This window comes from Eublepharis macularius, chromosome 9 (genome assembly GCF_028583425.1).
Source record: "Eublepharis macularius isolate TG4126 chromosome 9, MPM_Emac_v1.0, whole genome shotgun sequence".
Classification (NCBI taxonomy): Eukaryota; Metazoa; Chordata; class Lepidosauria; order Squamata; family Eublepharidae; genus Eublepharis; species Eublepharis macularius.
In genome coordinates this window covers 37,041,226-37,063,028 of record NC_072798.1, presented here as the reverse complement: position 1 = coordinate 37,063,028, position 21,803 = coordinate 37,041,226, and the positions used below count along the sequence as shown (strand labels likewise).

The 21,803-nt window shown below is 43.0% G+C and overlaps 1 protein-coding gene across 2 annotated transcripts; it reads right to left on the bottom strand.

The window, feature by feature from the left end:
• Nucleotides 1-525: 525 nt before the first annotated feature.
• Nucleotides 526-21,495, bottom strand: PICK1 (protein interacting with PRKCA 1). Of its 2 annotated transcripts, none has more exons than XM_054989338.1 (13): nt 21,248-21,495; nt 16,282-16,375; nt 13,318-13,429; nt 12,697-12,825; nt 12,520-12,586; nt 12,227-12,316; nt 11,310-11,363; nt 11,158-11,220; nt 10,180-10,313; nt 7,712-7,804; nt 3,919-3,969; nt 2,186-2,330; nt 526-846 (listed from the first exon to the last, which is right to left on the bottom strand). In XM_054989338.1, the coding sequence occupies exons 2-13, from the start codon at nt 16,320-16,322 to the stop codon at nt 587-589; spliced, it is 1,239 nt and encodes a 412-aa protein (XP_054845313.1). In that variant the 5' UTR covers nt 16,323-16,375; nt 21,248-21,495; the 3' UTR covers nt 526-586. The 2 variants fall into 2 exon arrangements, with proteins under 2 accessions (XP_054845313.1, XP_054845314.1); XM_054989339.1 differs by having other exon boundaries at nt 21,286-21,495.
• Between the last annotated feature and the right edge of the window lie 308 nt (nt 21,496-21,803).

Here is a 21,803-nt window from a genome sequence, read left to right as displayed (position 1 = left end):
TTTAAGGTGGGATGTGGCCAGGGGTAGGGACAGGACACACTCTCAATTTGATACCCACCTAATGACAGTAGTTAAGGATTAAAAGAGCTGGAGGAAGGAACAAATCAAATATCCTCAGCCATCCTCCACCTCCTTGTAAGCCTGAAATGATCTTACCATTGAATCTAGCTAACACACTTGAAGATAGGGTGATCATATTAACTAAAGCATTAGAGGAAATGGCGAATGGACATATATGTGTCCTGCACACTCAAATGGTGGTCTCTCAGCACAGGGAACCACACTGGAATGAGGGCTAAAGGGTGCTCCCACATAATCAACTCCCTCTTCTCTGCTTCAGAGACACGCAATGGAATTTGTGGAAAAGATCATTCAGGCAGACAAAGAAAGAGGGAATTGTTTTAGAAGTCAGAACACTTTCAAGCACTTGGGGTACAAGTCATCCGCAAGTACCCATATCCAAAGCAGATTCTCAGCTCCCTGGCTTGGCTTTTGCAGACAGAAAAGTCACGGTGGACAAGTTGCTTAGAGAAATAGAATTTATAAGTCTCTGCAATGATTTTTCCACCTCACCAAGTCCATGAGCTCAGGCATCATCAATGAGTTTCTCACCATTCTCTTCTTCCTTTCTGTTGCCTTCCCCACCTCCTCCTCCTCCCCCCTCTTCCTCCTCCTCCTCCTCTGCCCCATCCGTGAAGACATCTTTCTGGCCATAACTCAGAGTGGTACGTGCCAGATCCACTTCAATGGGGAAGACATCTGCATCTCGCAAAACAGCATAGCAGTCATCATAGTACTTGGAGAGTGTAGAAACAAAGCGTTGGAGCTGGAATACGATGTCTTGCACTGTGAGGAGGAAAGCCAGGATGACAAGGAGCAGCAGACAACATCCCTCCCTGTTGCACAGACACATACATGAAGCTGCCACCACATCTACCTTAAACTAGTCAAAATCTTTATATTTTGCAGTCTGGCTTGTATCTCAAAAGCTATTATTTTCTAACACCATAAAGCAACGTAACTGTCTGAATACCTCAGACTGTGATCCAAAGTGCATACGTACTTGAAAATAAGATCTTCTACTAAAAAGCACGGCAAGGCGCTTCCAAATAATTTATGGCTGCAGAAAGAGGTGTCCAGAATGGATGAGTTCAGCCAGGCAGAGCCAGCAAGTGTTTCTAGATCTGAATAAGGTCAAGAATCCCAATACAAGGAAGCTCCAAGACCAAATGTTTCATTTTGATTTACCACCTCCATCATAGAAGATTAGGATGGGATGCAAAACTTTGGAATATGTTCTCCTGATGCATCTCTCTCTCCCCTTCCTCCAACATAAATGTACCCTGTCCCCATGCTACCCAATTGTAAGCTCTTAAAAAAAAATCCTACATCAAAATATCCTATCATTGGTCTTTTAGCTCCACCTAGGGGAGCTCCCTTCCCACACTCTTCCAGCTCAAGTCTTTCCTCATTCCTTCTACCTGATGAGTTTTCGTAGTGTTCCAAACCCATCACCAGATACTCTGTAGCTTTTCTGTTTCCATCAACTTTAACTTAACATTCTGTTCCCATTACAGCAGAGGCAGGCAAGTAAATTTTAAAAATGGCTGAATTATCACAAAGGGAGATGTGGTTCAGTACCCAGTTGCCTGCCTATGTATTCAAGCACTCTTCTGTACCATCATGGTACCACTGGATATTTGTAAAACATCTGGATGTTGGTTCACCAGCTACTCATCCCTACACTGCAGCAATGACACCCAAATGGCTAAACAACTGTCAACAGTCACTGATGTACTTAAACGGGAACGGAGGATTGCCAATTCAGCTCCAACTGAAAGTACAGAAAGGCTTGCATGGAAGGGGGGATTTTCAGCTGTAGGGGGGCCTGGTTATTTTCCTCCTGCAGGCCCAGTATATTTAAAAGGCAGGTGAGAGTCTTTGTTGCAGTGAGTAGTTTCAGGTGGGTAGCCATGTTGGTCTGCAGCACAAGAGTAAGATTCGGGTCCAGTAGCACCTTAAACACCAACTAGATTTCCAGGGTACAAGCTTTTAAGATGAAGAGAGCTCTGACTCTCAAAAGCTCCTACCCTGGAAATCTAGCTAGTCTTTAAGGTGCTACTGGATGTGAATTTTGTTGCAATAAAATTTGTAAACACCCTAGTGGAAGGGCAACCCCACTCACCATGTTTCTGGTCTAGCAACTCCATCTTCTCTAGCACGTCCTTCCTCATCTTAGCAAAGCGCGTTCGTGCCTCCTGGCGGCAGCGTAGGATTAAGCGATATTCATAATTCCCTGTGCTCACCCTGTAGAGAGGCTCTCCCAGTGCCTGCACAAAGCATCGTATTACTATAGCAGCTGAACAAAACTCTATAACATCTTCATATGTGGCTAAAGTTCCCCTGATGGCCCCCTGAAAACTTCAACTCCCCACATGATCATGCTGCAGCACTGGTAGGCTGATGGCCAAGCATTAAAAACTATGAACTCTGAAGAAGCTCTTGCTAAGGAAAGAGCAGAGGCTCAGGAACCTGAGGGCGTGGCAGCCAGACTTTCAGCAAAAGCTCAATCAGCAGGCCAATCACGTGGCAAAAGGGATCAAAACGCAGACATTCGAGTACTACAAATCAGGAATGGATGTCAACTCTTCTAACCTGTTTCAGGGTAACACAAGTTTACTCCCTAATTTTAAAAGGATTCAAGCACATAGTTACTGCCATGGATTTTAAACATAACATTCTACCAAATGAAAACCTGAGCCTGAAACTTAGAACTTGCATTTTTCTTTCCTTGTATTTTTGTTCCTTTTACTGGCCAAATCCTGAATGAATGATAAAGGCAGGCAGTTCCTGCTATGAACCTGAGATTCACCCCCCCCCCCACACACACATACACACCACACACAAACCCTTTTCTAGAGGCCCAAAAAGTCCCTACGAGTAACACTCCTCAATCACTGAGCTTCTGTGATGGTAACCATAAGATACGGTTTCTTGTCCAGTTCTGAAATGGGACTGTATACTGGAGGATATGATCACTATTGGAGGGAATGAAGAATCTGAGAAAGTATTTCTGCTTGACCATTGAAAGTATTTCTTGAAAGTATTTATTCTTGTACATTGTGTACCCAGGTTCAAGATGGTGACTGCCAAGTGATCAAGAGGAGTTTCAACTGAACTGAATAAAACTTGAAGTGACCACATCTGTGGGATTTTATGAGTTAGGATATTGGAAATCAGAACACTTGACTGGCATCTGTCACTGCAGAACATGTGAAAGAGAAATGGGGACAGGACCAAATAAGATACCCCCATTTTTCAAGTGTGCAGATATATGTTAATTACTAGAGTAGTCCAGATTACTCAGATTTGGTTTGATTTTGTTTATATAATGTTGTTATTTGCCTTTAGGGCAAGATGGAACTATGTCGGCAGAGTTACAAATGTTTAAATACATATAAAAGAGATTATATGTTGTTTCTGGATTAAGCATTATCATAAGCCAACCAACTGCAGCTCTTCATTTATGTTTGATTTTCAGTTCTTATGGATAGTTCTTTTGACGCACATTTTCAATCAGGAAAAAAACAAGGCATTTTATAAAGGTGCCACAAATGGCAAAAACTTGCACAATATGGCAAGATTCAAGAGACAATGTTGAAAATTTTGATGAGCCTGCATGTTGTTCACCTACCCTTATACTTAAGTCTGTGATATCAGGCAAGCAAACAAGCATGCTCATGAGTGCCAAGGAGCACCATCAGGGGAACATCTTGGCTTCCATGCACTTTTTGTTGGCCAGCCAGGGCAACTGGTTGTCCACTATGTGAGATATGACGCTAGAGCACATGAACCACAACTTATGTTCTTATGGGTCTGTGAAGGAAGCAACTGGGAAACCAAAACCTCCGTACTTACAATACAGCTGTATTCCTCGTCATCCATCTCCTTCACTTTGAGACAGTAAGACTGCCAAAAATAAGAAATGCCCAACATTACAAGAGAATTCTAGTAGCCAAACAGACAGAATGCAGAAGTACAAAAATAATAACATTTTGCATTGCTCTGTATTAGAACCCAGGCATTAGTTGCATTTAAAAATTCAGGTGAAACAAACAGCACTCAGGTTTTGGTAGAAAAGTGGAAGAAACAGCTTTTAATAAACAAATAACTGCTAGCTCAAGCATGTTAACAGCACTGCAACTACAGCATGAAGCCGTTTGAGAGGTAAAATTACAGCTGACTTGTCATTACTCCTTTGCATGCAATTCCTTTATTGTAATCCAGGAAGAGCGAGAAGCTTATTATGATAGCTCCCAAAATGTGCACATGTGTGTGCACATACATGCAGATGATGAGGGCTTGGAAAAGGAAATTTCAGAACCATCTTAAAGTGGGGGGAACCAAAAGTGCTTAGGGAGCTGACGAGTCCCTACATTGGCATATCTGGCCGTTATGCAATTGTAAAACTGAGCTATGTTGGTGGAGCTCCCTGGTGCTGCTCTGCCAGGCTGTTGCACTGATGGGGGGGGGGGTTTGCCACAGCCTACCACCAGTGGACCTGGAGCATAACCTCTGCACCAGTGGGGGGGGGGTGCAAGGGGAAGGGTGGCAGTTAGTCTGCTCCCTAAGACATGAGAACTCCCCTAACAAAGGCAGAGTTACTCCATGAAAAGCAGCATAGCCCACAGGCACCCGTTACAGCAAATGTCAACTGCCACTTCCATGTGCAGCTCCATCCAAACAGCCTGGAGGAGCACAGGATGCTGACTAAAGCCACGACCAATCCATTTGTGCCATGGTAGTGGCCAAGCCCCCTCCCCAGTACCCAGTTATGCCCCCCACCCTAAATAAATTCCAGACGGTGCACCCATGTACTCAGTAAGTAGGAGGTGAGGCACAAGGCTCTGCCCAAGAGCCCTCTCCTTTGGGGACTTTGCAAAATTGGGAGAGCACTTTGCAGTCACATATGAGGTGAGAGCTAAGTCAAGAATGTCTGACTAACATCTCCCATTCCAGAACCCTAACAGGTACCCCATCTCCCCAGTCTCAGCTTGAAGGGGCAAGGATGCAGTGACAGGGAAGGAGATGAAGAGCCTGCTGCCCTGGCTTGCTTGTCCACAACCACCTCCCTTGTTCCCCTTGCACATGGGCCTGTGCCTCCCTGCAAATGCTAGCCTCCACATTTGAGGCTAGTGGCATGTGGGGAGAGGCCTGAGCCCGCCCTCTAGGTACCATGGCTCACGCCTGACAAAGAGGCAACTGTGCTTGATAGCTGCCTTGGATGGAGAGGGGTGGGCCAGGGGATGCTTGCAGCTCATGGCAGAGCTGTGTACAGCCCTGTGAACTCCCCCTACCTTTGGGCAGAGTATAGAGTACAACTGTGGATCAGGGTGCCTGGCCACCAGCTCTCTGTACTCCACTGGCCAAGCTGTACTCCAATGGCCAAGCAACCCTCACGCTTGTTTCCTCCTAGTATCAGAGATTCGAGCAGTGGTCAGAGCAAAGCAAGCTCATGCAGTCAAAGAGCGCTTCCTCGATGGACGGGTAAGAGTTGTTTGGATGCTCATCGCTTCTGCCTCAGTGGCGTCTTCACCCCACCCCCCGCCCGTGGACCTTGCCATTGCTGCCCACCTCTGCTTTCCTTCAGGCAGGTGGCAATCCAACTGTGAGACATGGAAGCATGGCTGCCACAGTCCCTAGTAATCCTCTCAGACACAGGCACAGGCACCACCCCTGACAAAGGGGTTGGCAACCTGTGTCCAGGCATGTTCTTCACAGAGCTGTCTACAGCAGCTCACATGTGACTGGTGGGTGCTGCTGGGGTTTCTATGGAAACAAGAGAGTGAGCTTTGCTGGCCGTGCCTTGGGAGAGAACGGGCACTGCCAAAATTAGACCGGCAGCCCCAAGCCTGCGTCCCAGTGGGGTTGAGGATTCCACTGTTATACTCTGAAGAAATCAAGAACTTTAAAAAAAACCCTCCAGCACTACATTAAAGGAATGGCACTAACTTAATGAGATTCAATAGATGAAAATGACAATGGCTGGGAGGGTGAGAATGAGGCAAAAACAATGTTGTGTCTTCAGTGGTCAAACTTGGCCACAGGCTTAATAATCACACACAAATGTTAGCAAGTATTAAACACTACAGAAGAAAGGAAGTAGTACAGTAAAAGATACCTCCCACACAACAGAAAAGTTTTTAAAAGGCAAAGGAGTGAAAGGAAATATTTCTTATTTTCAGTCAGCCTTTGAGTCCCAACATTTATGCTGCTATGGCATGGCAAGACCAAGGGAGGATGAACTCTTGTGCTGAAGAAACACACACACCCCGTGGCATTTTTTATTTCTACCACCCATACCTTCACTCCATTATACTGCACTTTTGGCCTGCACGGTCCACACCTAACACTGGGGCATTGCCCTCCTCCACCATGATGTTCATCTACTTTCCTTTTTATTTTTTTAAATAGAAAAGCAAGTATTTCACAGAATAGGTATCCATCCTACCATTTTGCCCCTTTCAGAGCTAGCAAAAAGATAATTTGAAACCAGTTTAACTCCTCATGGAGAAGGCATTTATGTATTTCTCACATATACACTACTGAAAGAAGCAGTGCCCCATCTTACTCCTAACAGTGAGCTAGGAACACCACAATTCTAATGCAAAACATTTTACAAGCCGCTTCACTGATGTTCCAGTTGCCCCCCCCCCATGGCTTGGTTTACTCTATCTTGCTGTAGGCAGGGCCGGATCGAGGGAGGGCAGGGGGGGTAGTCTGCCCCCAGCGCCACCAGGGAGGAGGCGCAGGGAGCAGCTGCCAGCTGCCAGAGGGCGCAGGCAGCAGCGCAGGCAGCCTCGCAGCCCCCCACGCTGCCTTTCGCCTGCCCCGCAGGACAGGGGGCGGCTGGCTTGCCGTGCACCCCGTCCTGCAGGGCAGGCAAAAGGCAGCACGGAGGGCTGTGGGGCCGCCCACGCCATTCGCCTGCCCCGCAGGACGGGGGGCGGCCAGCTGCCCCCTGTCCTGCGGGGCAGGCAAATGGCGTGGGTGGCCGCACTGCCTTTTGCCTGCCCTGCAGGGCAAGCCGGCCGCCCCATCCTGCGGGGCAGGAGAAAGCAGCGCGGGGGACTGCGAGGCCGCCCGTGCCATTCGCCTGCGGGGAGGCGAATGGCGCGGGCGGCTTCCCAGCTCCGCACGCTGCCCCCACCGTTCCGCACTGCGTGATGACGTCACTGAAGTGACATCATAATGCAGCGCGGGGAGTGCGCACATACGCGCGCAAGGTGGTCAGCCTAGGGTTGCCCCAGGCGCGGGCGACCCTAGATCTGGCGCTGGCTGTAGGTAGGCAACTTCCATTATTTTATGTTTTTATGTTTTCCTGGCATATCATTTTCAGCAGCTGGAGGTGAACATATCATTCTATCACTGATCCTTCTTTCTGTTCCTTGCTCATTTCCTACAGAGCATCTGCTACCAGTCACTGTTTCATGCTAGGTGAACCAATATCTTCAGTCATAACTGTAAAATGCCTTTAGAAGGATAAAACTAACAAACAAAAATGCTTGGGATGTTTAAAGCAAACAAACCATCCCACCCACCCATTTAAATCACCTTGTGAATACCATGATTGGAGTTAATTTCAGAGTGTCAGACTTTCTAAGGAACAATTTTACCATGCTGTGATTAAAAACAAAAGAGAATAGCTCACCAGATACTCAAATTTGACATCCAAATACTTCTTAATTGTTAGTCTTGTATCAGGAATGGCTTTATTAAGGTAAGTGTTCAGATCAGTCAGCATCTGTAAGGAAAAGACAGCAGTGAAATAGGAAAAGGAATGCAAAGCAGAGCAGTTTAGTACTTATGTAAGAACCTAAGTAGAACCTACTGGATAGCACCAGGGTCCAACTAGCCTTGCATAATGTTTCAGTGCACAGACACCTGATTGGGCATACAGACCATGTCCTTCCCCCAGTGCTGCCTCCTAGCACTGGGATTCAGAAATTTGCTGCCTCTGGACAAGAGATTTCCTTTACTCACCATGGCTAGTAGATATTATGGACCTACCCTCTACGATTCTGCCTAACTCCTTTTTAAAGCTATTTACACTTGCATCCGTCACTATCACCACTGGCAGTGAATTCTACAGTTTAATTACTCATTGAGAAGAGAAGCATTTCCTTTTGTCTGTGTATCCCCAAGCCTTGGTATTATAGGAGAAAAAACTCTATCCGCTTTCCCCACTGCATGCATAATTCTGAAAAACCTATACTGTGTCTACCCCTTAGCCATCTTTTTCTGGACTGAACAAGTCCAGACCCTCCTGGAAAGGGGCTCCAACCTATTTATCAACTTGGTTGCCCTCCTGCCATACTTGATCTTCAGAACACAAAAGTTTAGTAATCTCAAAATAGGATGTGATTGGTGGACATCTAAATTTATGATAATTCTTTGAACACAGTTCAAATATTGGATATTCACGCTACATGAATAAGATGTTCTGCAATAAGACAGGTGCTGCTTTTTTGCTACATGGGTCTGATGCCACATTTGTGGGTTAACTTGTGGGGGCTCTTGCTGACAAGTCCTGTCGCAGTTCCATTCACTAGTTCAAATAGATGTTTAATTAACCCTGCCATTTCCATACGCTCAGTCTGCGTTCAAGTCATTCCAGGCCCATGAATTTCGGGGCCCTTCTTTCTCCTCCACTAATCAGCGCCAGGCCAAATAAACAGCGGGGAGAGAGCAAGATAATAAGCCAAAAAAGACTCTGGACCATGCATATCAACACTCCTTGGTCTTTTTTTACAAGCCTGACTGCAGCATTCTACCTTTGCCCTGTCTGGGATATTGTAAGCCCAAGAAGCACTAGCCCTGCTACTTTCATGGCCTTTAAACTATCTCAGACATATTATCTCCACTAAATGTGAATTTTCCAGTGAAGTTATAGGAGCTATGCACACTAATGTATTTGAATATACTGTATAACTTTTTTGTAATCCAAGACGGCATTAGGAAATTCCTCTAGAGCTTTCCCATAAAGACTTGTCTTGAATTATTTTGGACACAACGAAGAGAGACAGTGGCTAGAAGTCTTGGGCTTTTCCACACATTCAATTTATTCCTGATTTTCTTAGCAGTCAATCCCAAAGCACTGGAATTGGTTTGGATATGGTTCTGCTGCACATCTGCCCTTCCTTAGCATTTTTACAATTATGGAGTTGGGGTAGTCTTTGCATGGGGAAGCCTAAAAAGAGAGCAGCTCTGCCATCCATACCTAAGTTCCCCCACACCGAGATCCAAACCCGACAGACCCCCAACCCAGACCCAGAGCTAGGAGGTAGACGCTGGCATCGGCAGGCAAACCCACCTCTGTTGGAACAGAGCCTGAAGCAGCAATGGCTATGTGCTTTTCAAACCACACTGCATTTTCTGGTGCCAGAAGTAGTCATACACCCCCTCCTTTGGGTTCCCAGGGCTTTTGAATTTTTTTTTTTAAAAAAACTGTCTTTTGCATAGCATTATATCAACTTACCGTTGTAACAATACACCCAGCAGGTTCTCTGAATTCCCAGTTTTCATTTTAAAAAGTCTCTCACCCCTTCCCTTGCAGAGACATAAGGAAAAAGGCATAGCTTTGCAATGGAACAGGCTTCAGACGTATTTATTTTTTAATGAAAGCTGGGAATTCAGAAAATCTGCTGCATGTATTGCTACAAGTTGATATAATGCTATGAAAATGATAAAAAATGTAAAAGCAAGACTTGTGTCCAGTTGCACCTTAGAGACCAACAAGATTTCCAGGGTATGAGCTTTTGAGAGAGGGGGGAAAGGAAGATGGTGGGGAGGAGTGCTTTGACGACGATGAATGCGTAATCATCAAAAAGTGGGTTGGAGGTGGGCAGGATAAACAAAACCAAAAGAAACATTACACACAAGGAAAATATCGACTCAATTTCACTTCCAGAAAAAAGAGCGGGGTAAATCTCAAAAAAACCTGGAAAAAAATGGGGGGAAACCTGAAGCAAAAACTAAAGGTTAAAAAAAGTGCAGAAATCAGCTGATAAATTGATGCCGTATGGGGCCAGAACCAATAGAAAAAAAACAATGCAGAAAACCCCTTATTTGTTTCTTCTTCCTTCCATACCTATTTCCTCCTGTGGTTTGTTTATTTACCGGTTTGATAGTTTTTAGAAGGCGGATTCCAAACTTTTCAATGCTGCGATGCGCATCTGCAAATTTCACAAATGCTTCACTGGCAGCTGGCTGTGGCTCTCTTACACCAATGACCGAGAAAACATCACCAAATGCTGAGCAAAAACAGCAAATCATACAGATAAGAGACTATATCTAAAATTACAAGTAGATTTTCAAATGTTTATAACTACTACCTGGAAATATTCCTGCGATTCACAAGTTTCCCACTTTAAATGTTGCCAAAACTCCAGCTAATATGGCAGATATTCCCCCGCTTGCCTTCCATAGACCCTGGACAATACTGGTTTGCAATTAGATTTAAATGTAATACTTGTCTTTTAATATTCCTCATCACCCTTTTCTTTACAGTTCTCCTCCACTTTTCAATGAAACTGATATAGTCAGGAAAGACCAGTCATCTTCACTGAGGCCTTGTCAGGTTTCTTTTTAAGGTTTTACTATGCACATCTGATCAGATAAACATATCCATCCATTCATCCATCCATCTTTTTAAAGGGGGAAAACACTTCCCCTCCCCAGAGTAGCAGAAAAGAGGAACAGTGAAAGAAATCCACGCTGAGAAACTGAAAGGTTCTCCCCTCCCCAACACACATCTCTGCATAGGGAGGAAAGGTTAAAGTGTGAAAAAGCCTCTCCCAAGCATGCAGAACTCTGTGGACAAAATGTGCTTCTGACAGAATGCATTTGTTCACAGGTGACAAAAACAACTACAGGAAATCTGAAATGCAATTGTAAATGCACCTTCCTGCATAGCCATCAATTGATTCAAAACACTAAAGCCAGCTTCTTCAAAATTTTATTTCTGCCTTTCACAAATGCAGACCCACTGCAGGAGAGCGACTCAAGAACACCTTTTTTTGTTAATCATGTAAAATCTGTCTGTGGAGAGGAGAGTGTCAAATACAATGGCAGAAACTAGAGCAACTGTCTGTTTACCTCTGTGAGATTGAAACAGTTCAAAGAAAGCTCTGAGAAGACTTTTTGTATGCTCCATCATGCCTAGATAGGGGTAAAGGAAAAAGCACTATAACCATTCACTGAGGAGACATCTACATGGAAAATTATCTTATGGAAGAGGGTGAATTTACCTTTGTAGAGCTCTGCCGTCCTCTCCAGTTCTTCCAATCTCTTCACCAACCCGTCTTATTGGGGGGGAAAGGGGGGGGCAAAAGGGCAGAGGTTGATTGTTTTGATGAGTTATATCCAGGATGACAGGCAACGCTGTACAATTACATGCAAAATTCACTACATAGGGTTTCAGTTGGCCATGCATCTTATGTACATTAATCTTAAGGAGCTCTGAACATTAGTCAAGAGTTCTAAAGGCAATCTTGAAATGGCAGTTGTAGATAAGCGGCAGCCTTCTTCATAATAACTACAAAGAAAAATGGAAAAAGCTGCACTACCCAGTGAAAGACCCTCAGAATTTCAATGGTTACCTCCACATAGGCATTGTATACCACTGCTGCTGAGATTTCTACAACAGCACACCAAAAATGTTAGGAGCCACCGTCTTGTACAAACCTACCATTATAGCACAACCAAAACACTGAAAATTGTCATCTGACTGACCATCAGAGAATCAAAAGAGACCTTCCAGACATCAGACCTTCACAGATTAACCCAAGCATTCAAGAACAGACACAGAAGGCTAACATGGAGCATTACCCCAATGTGCCTGAAAAGCAGACAGTTCCAGTTGATTCAAACAAATGAGCCAGTCTTCATGACTTTAGTGTCAGCCAAGCGACAAAGGAATAGTAGTAAAATATTTAATGTATATCTGTGTTCAATACTTCATGACATATCAGTAAGCCTTCCAACAACACTGTAAAGCTTTTAGTCCCAAAAGGTTATGAAACAAGTACAAATACTATACTGAAGAGTGAAGACCAATTTGAGCAGACTGCACACATGGTAAATGTAGGAATGCTGTCAGAGTCCTTGGCATCACTTGGCTGCAAACACCAGCCCAACCCAAAGCTGCTTCTTGCATGCTGCTTACCATTACAGAGGATGGCTCGGCTCAGCCCCAGAGCATCTGCTGTCCCTGAACTCATGTTCTCCACCAGGCGGTGTTTTACTTTCTTCAGTACTGCATTCCATGAAAGATACAAACAACATACAATCAGGATCATTGCAATACCATGCAGCAACACGTTCAAGCTTCCACTGGTCAGAAAACCATAACTGGGTCGATCTGAGAAAACATCACCAAAACCGCAGAACAGGGGGGAAAGCCGACCTATGTACTGCCTCGGCATGGAGAGGAGAAAAAAAGAAACCAGCAGAACATACCGATATCCAGGGTCTTGCCTTGCTTTGGGTCAGCCTGGAGTTTGTTGTAGTGAATTGTCACTTCTCCCTGGAACAGCAGAAACCAGAGCTATCATTCTGGAACTGAGAAAAAAAGGACCTGCTTTTGAAGACAGAGCAGCATGCATGCTTTGCACTCCAACAACTCCTTCCTCTTACCTTTACCACCTGTATCATTTTGGCCACTTCCACTTTGGTTTTCCCTTTGACTGACTTCCCATTCACACCTGTGATTTCATCCCCTGCTGCCAAAGTTCCATCCAGAGCCGAAGGAGTGTTATCAAACACCTAAGGAAGACAACACATAATGAGAGGTGGAAGTAGGAACAAACAAAGGAAGGGGCAGCAGCCAAGTGCATCTATCGACTGCTTCCTCTCATCTTTTTTTGCTTCTTGGTTGATGCTCTTCTTCGCTGCCCCTGTCCTGTGTGCCTTTTGTCCATGTGAGTCCCATAGTTCCTAGCACAGCCTTTTCATTAATCAAAAACAGCACTGACTCCCTCCTTCACAAGCAAAAACTGCTAGGGCACCTATCCCATTGAGCTTGGACTGGGCCATGTGCAGCTAGCTTGCCAAGCCTATCACTGAAGGCATCCTAATGCAGACAAGAGCTTACCGACAGGCTTGTTTCTATTTATGAGAAAGATGGTTACTGGCAGAGTTCCACTGCAAATGTTAGTTCTAATTTGTCTTCAAAACTGCCAAGCTCAGCTTTACCTCATGTGCAGCTTCTACTTCTTCCTTCCCAAAGGGAAACGTTCCTCTCCCACCAATACGAACCTGAACAATATAAAGACAGGGACAGTACTGAGCTCCTCCCCCGATGCTGATGCCAATCAGATTCTGACCATCCTTCTTCAAGGTCACTGTCCCAGGCACAGTGGGAATTCCACTAGAATGAAACAGAGGTACACAAAACACATAAAAACTGCTACCAGCAACGGTTTCTAACATATAATTTTTAAAAATTCCAAAAGTTACACATATTAATATTTTATATTAATATTATATAGTAATTTTATGTAACATACTTACTCCTTTGACAACAAGGGTCACATCGGAAACAGCAAAACATAGAGAGGTGCAATTAATGTGCGTATTTAGATAGTTATTATAGTTGCTATGCTTACAATAACTCAGCAAGTGCCAAATTATATCTAGTGAACAAACAGCATTCATTTGATCAGTATGATCTGAGTCTAGAAGCATCTTAATAATAATAATATTTGATTTATATACCACCCTTCAGGACAACTTAATGCCCACTAACAGCAGTTTATGAAGTGTGTTATTATTATTCCCACAACAATCACCCTGTGAGGTGGGTAGGGCGGAGAGAGCTCCAAGAATCTGTGACTGACCCAAGGTCACCCAGGTGGTTTCAACTGGAGGAGTGGGGCATCAAATTCGATTCTCCAGATTAGAGTCCTGCCACTCTTAACCACTACACCAAACTGGCTCTCTTAGAGTCTCTCTACACGAGACATCTTACACGAGAACGCTCAAGAGTGATGTAATACTAGCTGGGAAGCATAGTTTTAAAAGACAGAACTGAAGATCGTCATTTTCACCTCCCTTTTGGGGAGGCAAAGAGAAAATTTACAAATCCTCTGATGAGAGATCTTTGCTGGCTGTGTAGAGAGGTGAAATTGACAGAGCCTTTGGCTCTGCCTTTTAAACTATGCTTCCCGGCTAACATTGCGTCTCTCTACACTTGAACATTCTCATGTAAGATATCTTGTGTAGAGTGACTCTTAGATATCAACAAATTGAAGAAGCCGTCTGGAGCTTTGACTCTTGAAAGCTTATGCCTTGAAAATCTTGTTGGTCTCTAAGGTGCTACTGGACTCAAATCCTGCTGTTCTACTGCAGACCAACACGGCTATCTACCCTGAACACTCATTTGATGACATTCTCATTCTGATATCACCAGTTTTAAGGTTTGTAGATAGTCCTACAAAAGTTTTTCCAGTTTTTTGACTAGTGAGATTTGTAAACCAATTAATTTAGACATTTTTAAAAAATTCTAAACATTTAGTACAAGTTGCTGGTGTATTATCTCTAGAGTGACAAGAACTAGAAGCTTAATATTTTTAAAACTGAAAGCCTGAGATGTTCCAAGGACAGTAACAAACTCTTGTGCCCTCATGTTTTCCTGTGCAGAATATTATGAAAAAGACAATCTCTAATCCAGAGTATATATTTTTTAAAACTCTTCCAGCTCTGTCCATGCAATTTTGGCCAAATTTTTCTTAAAGGCATTCAAAACTGGAAAAAAGTAATTCTAATTCTTAGGATCCAGCTTCTAACAAGGTTTTTAAAAAATAAAATATGTATTAAAGTTTCAGGTAAAGTTAAATCATACTGTGTGTGTGTGTGTGTGTGTGTGTGTACACGCACAATGCTCATGTGAACAAACAACTGTCAAATTCACATACAGCTAGTTCACAATGATAATGCCCGCAGTATGTGATCTTTGTGGAATGATACACATGACTCTCAAACATTCAGCCAATCCAGGATATTCCAGCACAATACAGGACATTGCTATTTTACATGACGGCAGCGGCTAGACTTTTGTACGCGCAGAGGTGGAAAGTACAAGAAGTGCCAACCATCGAGGACTGGATTTATAAATTGCTGTACATGGCGGAGATGGACAAAATGACAAGAAGATTGAGAGACCTTGATCCAGGACAGTTTAACACGGACTGGGAGAAGCTGAAACAATACTTGGTGAAAAAATGGGAGGTGGGAGGAGAACTGTGGCAGTTTGAAAATTACTGAAATATAACAAAAGAAGAGAGAAGTGACTATACCGGGGGGGAGAGTTGAAAAATATCTAAGCAATTATTTTACTTGACTATTAGGGATAGAAACTGATTAATCTTATTGCTGGCAGATAATGGTATAATGGAGAAACTGTATAATCAAAATGAATGAATACAAGAAAGTAGGGGAAAATATATAGTAATATACAGAATATGGGTCAAATTGATTGACTTATGCTTAAAGTATAAAACAAAGAGTAATACATGGAGTATGGGTTAAATTGATTGACCTATATTGAAGGTATGCAATGTTTATAATGTACTTAAAGTTATGTATAATGAGGAATAAATTGTTTGTTCAATATAGAGGAGATCAGAATGAGTAAGATAGAGTACAGGATACCAAAATGATTATTGAAGAATATATGCCAGAAATGTATTATCTAGTTGTTAAGTTAAATGGAAAGGGAAATGAGACAGCATTGTGATATAATAGGTAAGCTTAGAAGAGAGTGAAAGTATATGTTTAATAGGTAAAATAAGTTTGAAATGAGTAGGGGAAAATAGATAAGGGGTTGGAAAACTGTTGGAAGTCAACAAAAGGGGGGGGAAAGGGAGGGGGTTAGAATTGGTATTTTTTTTAAAGGAAATTGATTGTAATGGACATTAAAATATTTCTAATCCAATAAAAAACTTAAAAAAAAAACATTCAGCCAATCCAAGCAGAAAGAAATTCTGTATCAGCTAAATCAAGCCTTAAAGTAGTTTGTGAACCAGCCCTGAATCTGATTCTCAAAGGACATACCACAATAGCTATTTTTCAGAGTCTTTAGTTCTATTGTTTTCCACTGTATGGGCAGTGGCTGTGGAGATGCACAGCCCAGAAGTATGCAAGAAGCTAGAAGTAATTATTTATTTGAACAAACCTTCTTTCTACCATTGGTAGAAAAAGGAGATGGGATGGAACACTTACAGCTTATCCTCCTCGATGTCAAAGTCCAAGTCCGTAAACATTGTTACAACTGATTGAAGACCGCTTATGGGAAATGCTGATTGCCCGAAATTACCTAAAAAGGAGAAACATCCCTCATCAGAACTAGTAAATACATCTCATAAACGGGGACCATTAATTGATTTTTTTCTGGCACGTGTCAAGAGTCCTAAACACAGGCTTTCACCAGCCCATTCCCTGCAAAAAGTGAAAGATAGCAATAAACTTCTTCATCTCTTAACAGATACTTTTTTGTTCAATATTCTATAAAGAAGAAAATAATCCACAAAGTCAGTGGATTCTGTATAGACTTCTGTACAGAATAAGGGCTCTAGAATACATAAGTCTCACTGCAGGTAAAATACCATTTCATGTCCTGAAATACAAATTGTACTTCTACCGCCAGCATTCAAAATAACAACTGAACCAGATCTGATTGGCTAGTAGTCCCACATCATGCTTGGATGCAACACCAAACAGCAGTTTCTCAGTAATATAATTACAGAAGCCAAATTTATCCAGTAAGCAAGCAAAGGGATTTGAATCTATGTTCTCTTTTTAGATTTTTATGCACATTAATATCATTAATGTACCTGTAAGAGTGTAACACCAGGTTAAGCTAGTAATATCATTGTACTTCTGATATCAGAAACTGTTTTTGTGAGTGGTTTAATTTGTGTGTACTGGTAATGTGTATAAATCAAGTGAAAAACCTAATCGAACATGCATTTGATTTAACAATTACTTTCTTCCAAATGTATACTACGATAACATAAACATTCATAAGTAATACATCAGGGCATTGTCTTATCCTGAGTTGGATCTTTGGCTTGCTATTAGCCATCCTGACTGAAAGCAGTGCTATTTATTTACGTTATTTATAGTCCGTCTTTCTCGCTAAGACTCAAGGAGAATTACACAGTGCAAGTCAATATGATCAATGGCTGGGATATTCAATAAACAACATAATAGGGTATGCATTACAGAAACTCAAAAAGAAAAAAACCCAAGCAGAAAGCCAGTACAGATCTTCAAGGAGAGACCTCTGTAAGAGTGCATTATAGTAGTCAAGTCTCAATGTTACCATAGGGTAGATCCAGATAGCCAGTTCAGCCATGTCAAGGTGAGGGTTATCTTCCAAATTAGACTGAGTTAGTAGACGGCAATTTTGCAGCTGCATTAACTTGCTTCTCTAGCAGAACTGCTGGATCCAATATAACTTCTAGACTCTCAACCAAATCTGCAAGGGTCAGCTGTACCCCATCAAAAGTGGGGAGCACAATGTCCTTCAAGATTCTCAGCCTGAGTTGAGTTTTTTTCAGTTTTCCAAGTTTCAGTGTTTTCCTTTCAGCCATTTGATCACAGTTGGCAGGCAATGATCAGGACCTCTACTTCATCTCTGAGGGATTTGGATAGAGAGATATAGAGATGGGTGTCATCCACAAATTAATTACATCCAGTTCTGCAGCTACAAATGATTTCCCCTAAAGGCTTTACATAAAGGTTGTCTAACATGGGATATAAAACTGTGCCTTGTGGAATCCCACAAGGTAATTCCCACATTGAAGGTGGCTGGTCTCCAATAGCAAACCTTTGGGTCTATTCCATGAGGAATGATTTAATCCAATCCAAAGCACATCCCATGACACCTTCTTCTTTCTCCAAATGCCTGAACAGGATGGTATGATCTAGTGTATTGAAGGCTGCAAATAGATCCAAGGAGAGCAACAATGAAGCACAGCCTCTGTTTACATTCAGGCGAAGGTCATCAACTAAAGCCACAGAGCCATCTCTGTCCCATAGCCCAGCCTGAAACCAGACTGAAAAGGATCCAGAACCCCAGAGTTATCCTAAAAGACCTGGAATTGATCTGCTACTGCTTTTCCTAGAAAGGGCAGATACAGACTGGGTGATAACTGACCATATTGTTTTTGTCTAGGGGTGATTTGTTTAAAGTAGTGGGCTGATCACTGCCTCTGAGTGGCCAAGGGAAGGTGCCTTCAGTTTAGTGACTGGTTTATGATAAACATTAAGGGTTTATTTATGTGGTCTTTACATGATTTTAGCAGCCAAGATATGCAAGGATCCAGTGCACAAGCCTTCACAGATGCCAGTATCCAGCTAATATCCATTACTGTAACTGAATCAAAATGGTCCATAAACAGACCAGACAATGCGTTAAACATTTCTTCCGCCTCACCTATATTATAGCTGGCATCCAGGTGGGAGCATATTTGTACTATTTCATCAGCAAAAACACTTTGCAAAGATGTTACAGGTAATTGGCTATTCTTGAGCCAGTAAAGGTTAAGATTTAGGAGTCAGAAGATGTTGAGATACCTAGAACAACTGGGATTGCCATGAGATAGCTAATACAATGATTGCTCAGAAATAACTTTTCTTTGCTGCAATAGTGCCTGCAGAGACTTTCCCACTACTTAAGATCTTTAACTGAAGTTTCCAGGTTTATACCTGTGACACTAAACTATGGCCACTATAATCACTTGAGCAGCTTTCACAGAACAAACTTCCCGAGACTATATCCATTCCCATGTAAACAAGCTCCCGCTGCAACTCCAAATTATTAAGTGTTAACAACAGAAAAAGAGAAAGAAATGAAGGAAAAAAAGAAAAAGAGGAATAAAAAATATTAGGAAACATTTCCAATTTTCTCTATGACAGATACTGGCATAATTACAATGTTAACACTTGTACTCTTGTTATCAGCATAAAGCTTCTCATTGGTCCTTTTTTTTCTCTCCCCGCCCCTTACACTTCAAAACTACAAATTATCAGTTCATTTTTTTCAGTTTCATGCATAAAGTCAGTAAGGGGTCTCCAGTTTACTATAAATGTAGACAATGTCTTCTCTCTGATCAAAGCCATAAGTTCAGCCATCTCAGCTAATTCCATCATCTTCACAATCCACTCCTTTATTGTAGGCAATATTGGACTCTTCCATTTTTGAACATACAGTAGCCTCACTGCTGTTGTCATATAGAAGAATAAAATACCATGTCTATTTTCTAGCTGTCTGTCCATTAGTCCCAACTCCCAACAAAAGGCTTCTGGTTTAAATTATATATTAATCTTCAAGATCTTCTATATTAACATATGGATTTGTGTCCACATTTTTTTGGCTTTATTACAAGTCCATCAAAGATGATACTGATTGTCACACTATGTAATCTGCCCCAAGTCTCAGTGAGAAAGGCGGACTATAAATGACATAAACAAACAAACATTTCCAGCACTTATTCAAAATACTTTTTACACATTTTAGCTCATTTTTCTGGAGACATGTACCACCAATACATCACCTTATAAAAATTTCTTTAAGTGTAGAACTCCAAGTAAGTTTGAGACCCTTCACCCACATGTTCTCCCAATGTTCCATTTGTATATTATACCCAGTTTTTTGCCCATTTTATCATAGTCTCTTCTTCTATCTCAAATTTCAACAAGAGTTTATACATTTTAGCAATAACAATGTTCATCATTTGTACATAGTTCTGTATCAAATTCAGTCTTCTCTTGTTCAAGCCCCATAATTTTTCATCTATTTTAAATCTTTATAATAATTGCACATAAAAAATTGGCCTTCGACAGCCTTTAGCTATCAATTCTTCTCTTTCAATTTACAATCCCCCTGTGAAAATTCTAACAGATCCTCATAGGTTAGCCACTTTTGTTTAATTAATGTAATCCTAAAGAGTTACACCCTTCTAAGCCCATTGACTTTCATGGAGGGTGGTTAGGATGGCATTGCAAAGTATAAGTGCAAGCCTCTATGAATAAAAACATAACCCACCATACAAGCTTGTGCTATAGAACAGCCTGATAACCAAAAGCAGTCAAAGATGCCAACAAAGATATAGAAATATAGATATAGACTCTGTTTAACATGGTTCCCAGAAAAGTTTTGTCTTTCCTTCTCTCCGTTAACAGCAGCGTTATTTGCAGGTATTACAGTCACTGTGGTATAGAAGCTACAGCTCAGGAAATACCTATCCAAATCTTCAGTGGGTGGCTATAGGTCAGCTCTCAGCCAGACCTATAAAGCAGAATTCCTTTGACAGAACCAGCATTGTATAGCGGTTAAAGTGCCAGGGTAGGATCTGGGAGGCCCACATCCTCACTCTGCCACGGAAGCTTACAGGGTGTCTTTGGGTCAGTATCTCTCTAAGCCTAACCTACCTCACCAGATCAAGATTCGGGTCCAGTAGCACCCTAAAGACCAGCTAGATTTCCAAAGTATGAGCTTTCAAATGTCAAAGCTCTCTTCATCAGACATGTGGCGAGTATTGATGAAGAGAGCTTGGACTCTCAAAAACTCATACCCTTGAAATCTAGTTGGTCTTTAAGATGCTACTGACCCAAGCCCTGCTTTTATTGCAGACCAACACAGCTACCCACCTGAAACTACCTCACAAGGTCGTTGTTGTGAGGATAAAATGAAGGAGAAAAGAATATTTATACTCTACTTCTCTTCCCATCAGAAAGAAAAATTGGGTAAAAATATCAAAATAAGTAAACGATGAGCATGAAGGGGGATGGGGAGAAACAAGCATGCTGCCCTGAGCTTCTTGGAGGAAGAAGGAGGCAGGATGAAAATGCAGACATTGGCAGATGGTCGTGCCGTGAAAAGCTGGTTTCTGCATCCCAAGGCAAAATAGAGGCCAGGCTGGTTTGGCTTCTCACATCCCCCAGCCAGAGGACAACTGCGGGTAAAGAATCCCCACAGGAGTCACTTGCCCCTGAGGAGGGGGCAAACTGCGGTCGTATGCCTGAAGGAGGAAGAGATGTGAGCAGAATGGCCCCAGTTCTCTTCTTCTGGGGCAAGCCTAGGGAGACCTAAGCTTGTGGGGGCAAATAAAGAGGCTCCTCCTGCCCTGGGACCCCCCCCCCCCTTCATAACAAGAAGCGCAGCCTTCCTCTCCACACCCACCTCAGGCAGGGTGATGGTCTGCCTGCCCTCTCCCTCACCGGAAACGCCTGGCTCGAGCTCCGCATCCACCTGTCCCTCCGGTTTTCTCTTCTTCTCCACCTGTCACTCGAGGCCCCCCGCTGGATTCTCCACGTCAGTGCCAAACCTGTCCGGAAGGCACCGCCTACTGTGCTGGCCTAGCCCCGCCTCCTGGGCAGGCTGCCAAGGTGGTCAGAAAGGAGCGGAAAAGAACCTCCCGATTCCTTCATTTCTCGCGAGATTGTACACCGGCGCAGGTGGGAGAAGGGCAGGGGGTTGGCGCTGTGGCAGAGATGGAACGTGTTGACGTCATAATGACGGGCGTGGGCGGGGCCTAGGCGTCTCCCAGTAAGCGGGAGGGGGGGGGAGCGGTGTGAGGCAGGAAAGGCGGGAAGGGAGAAGCGGAGGGGAAAGGCAGAGACGCCCCCGAGCATCGCGGGAGAATTTAGCCGTAAAGGACCGCAAGCCGACGGAACAGACAGCAACCCCGGGAATTGTTTTGTTGTATCGTTCTAAAATTACAATCAGTGCAATTCTA

Bases quoted from the DNA above. Each gene is read 5' to 3' on its own strand.
- PICK1 (XM_054989338.1), bottom strand. From the start codon at position 16,322: ATGTTTACGGACTTGGACTTTGACATCGAGGAGGATAAGCT. The intron at 11,364-12,226 runs GTAAGCAGCATG...CCCCCCAATAAG, and splicing joins CCGAGCCATCCTCTGTAATG to ACGGGTTGGTGAAGAGATTG. The intron at 2,331-3,918 runs GTAAGTACGGAG...TGCTTTGTGCAG, and splicing joins ACGAGGAATACAGCTGTATT to GCACTGGGAGAGCCTCTCTA.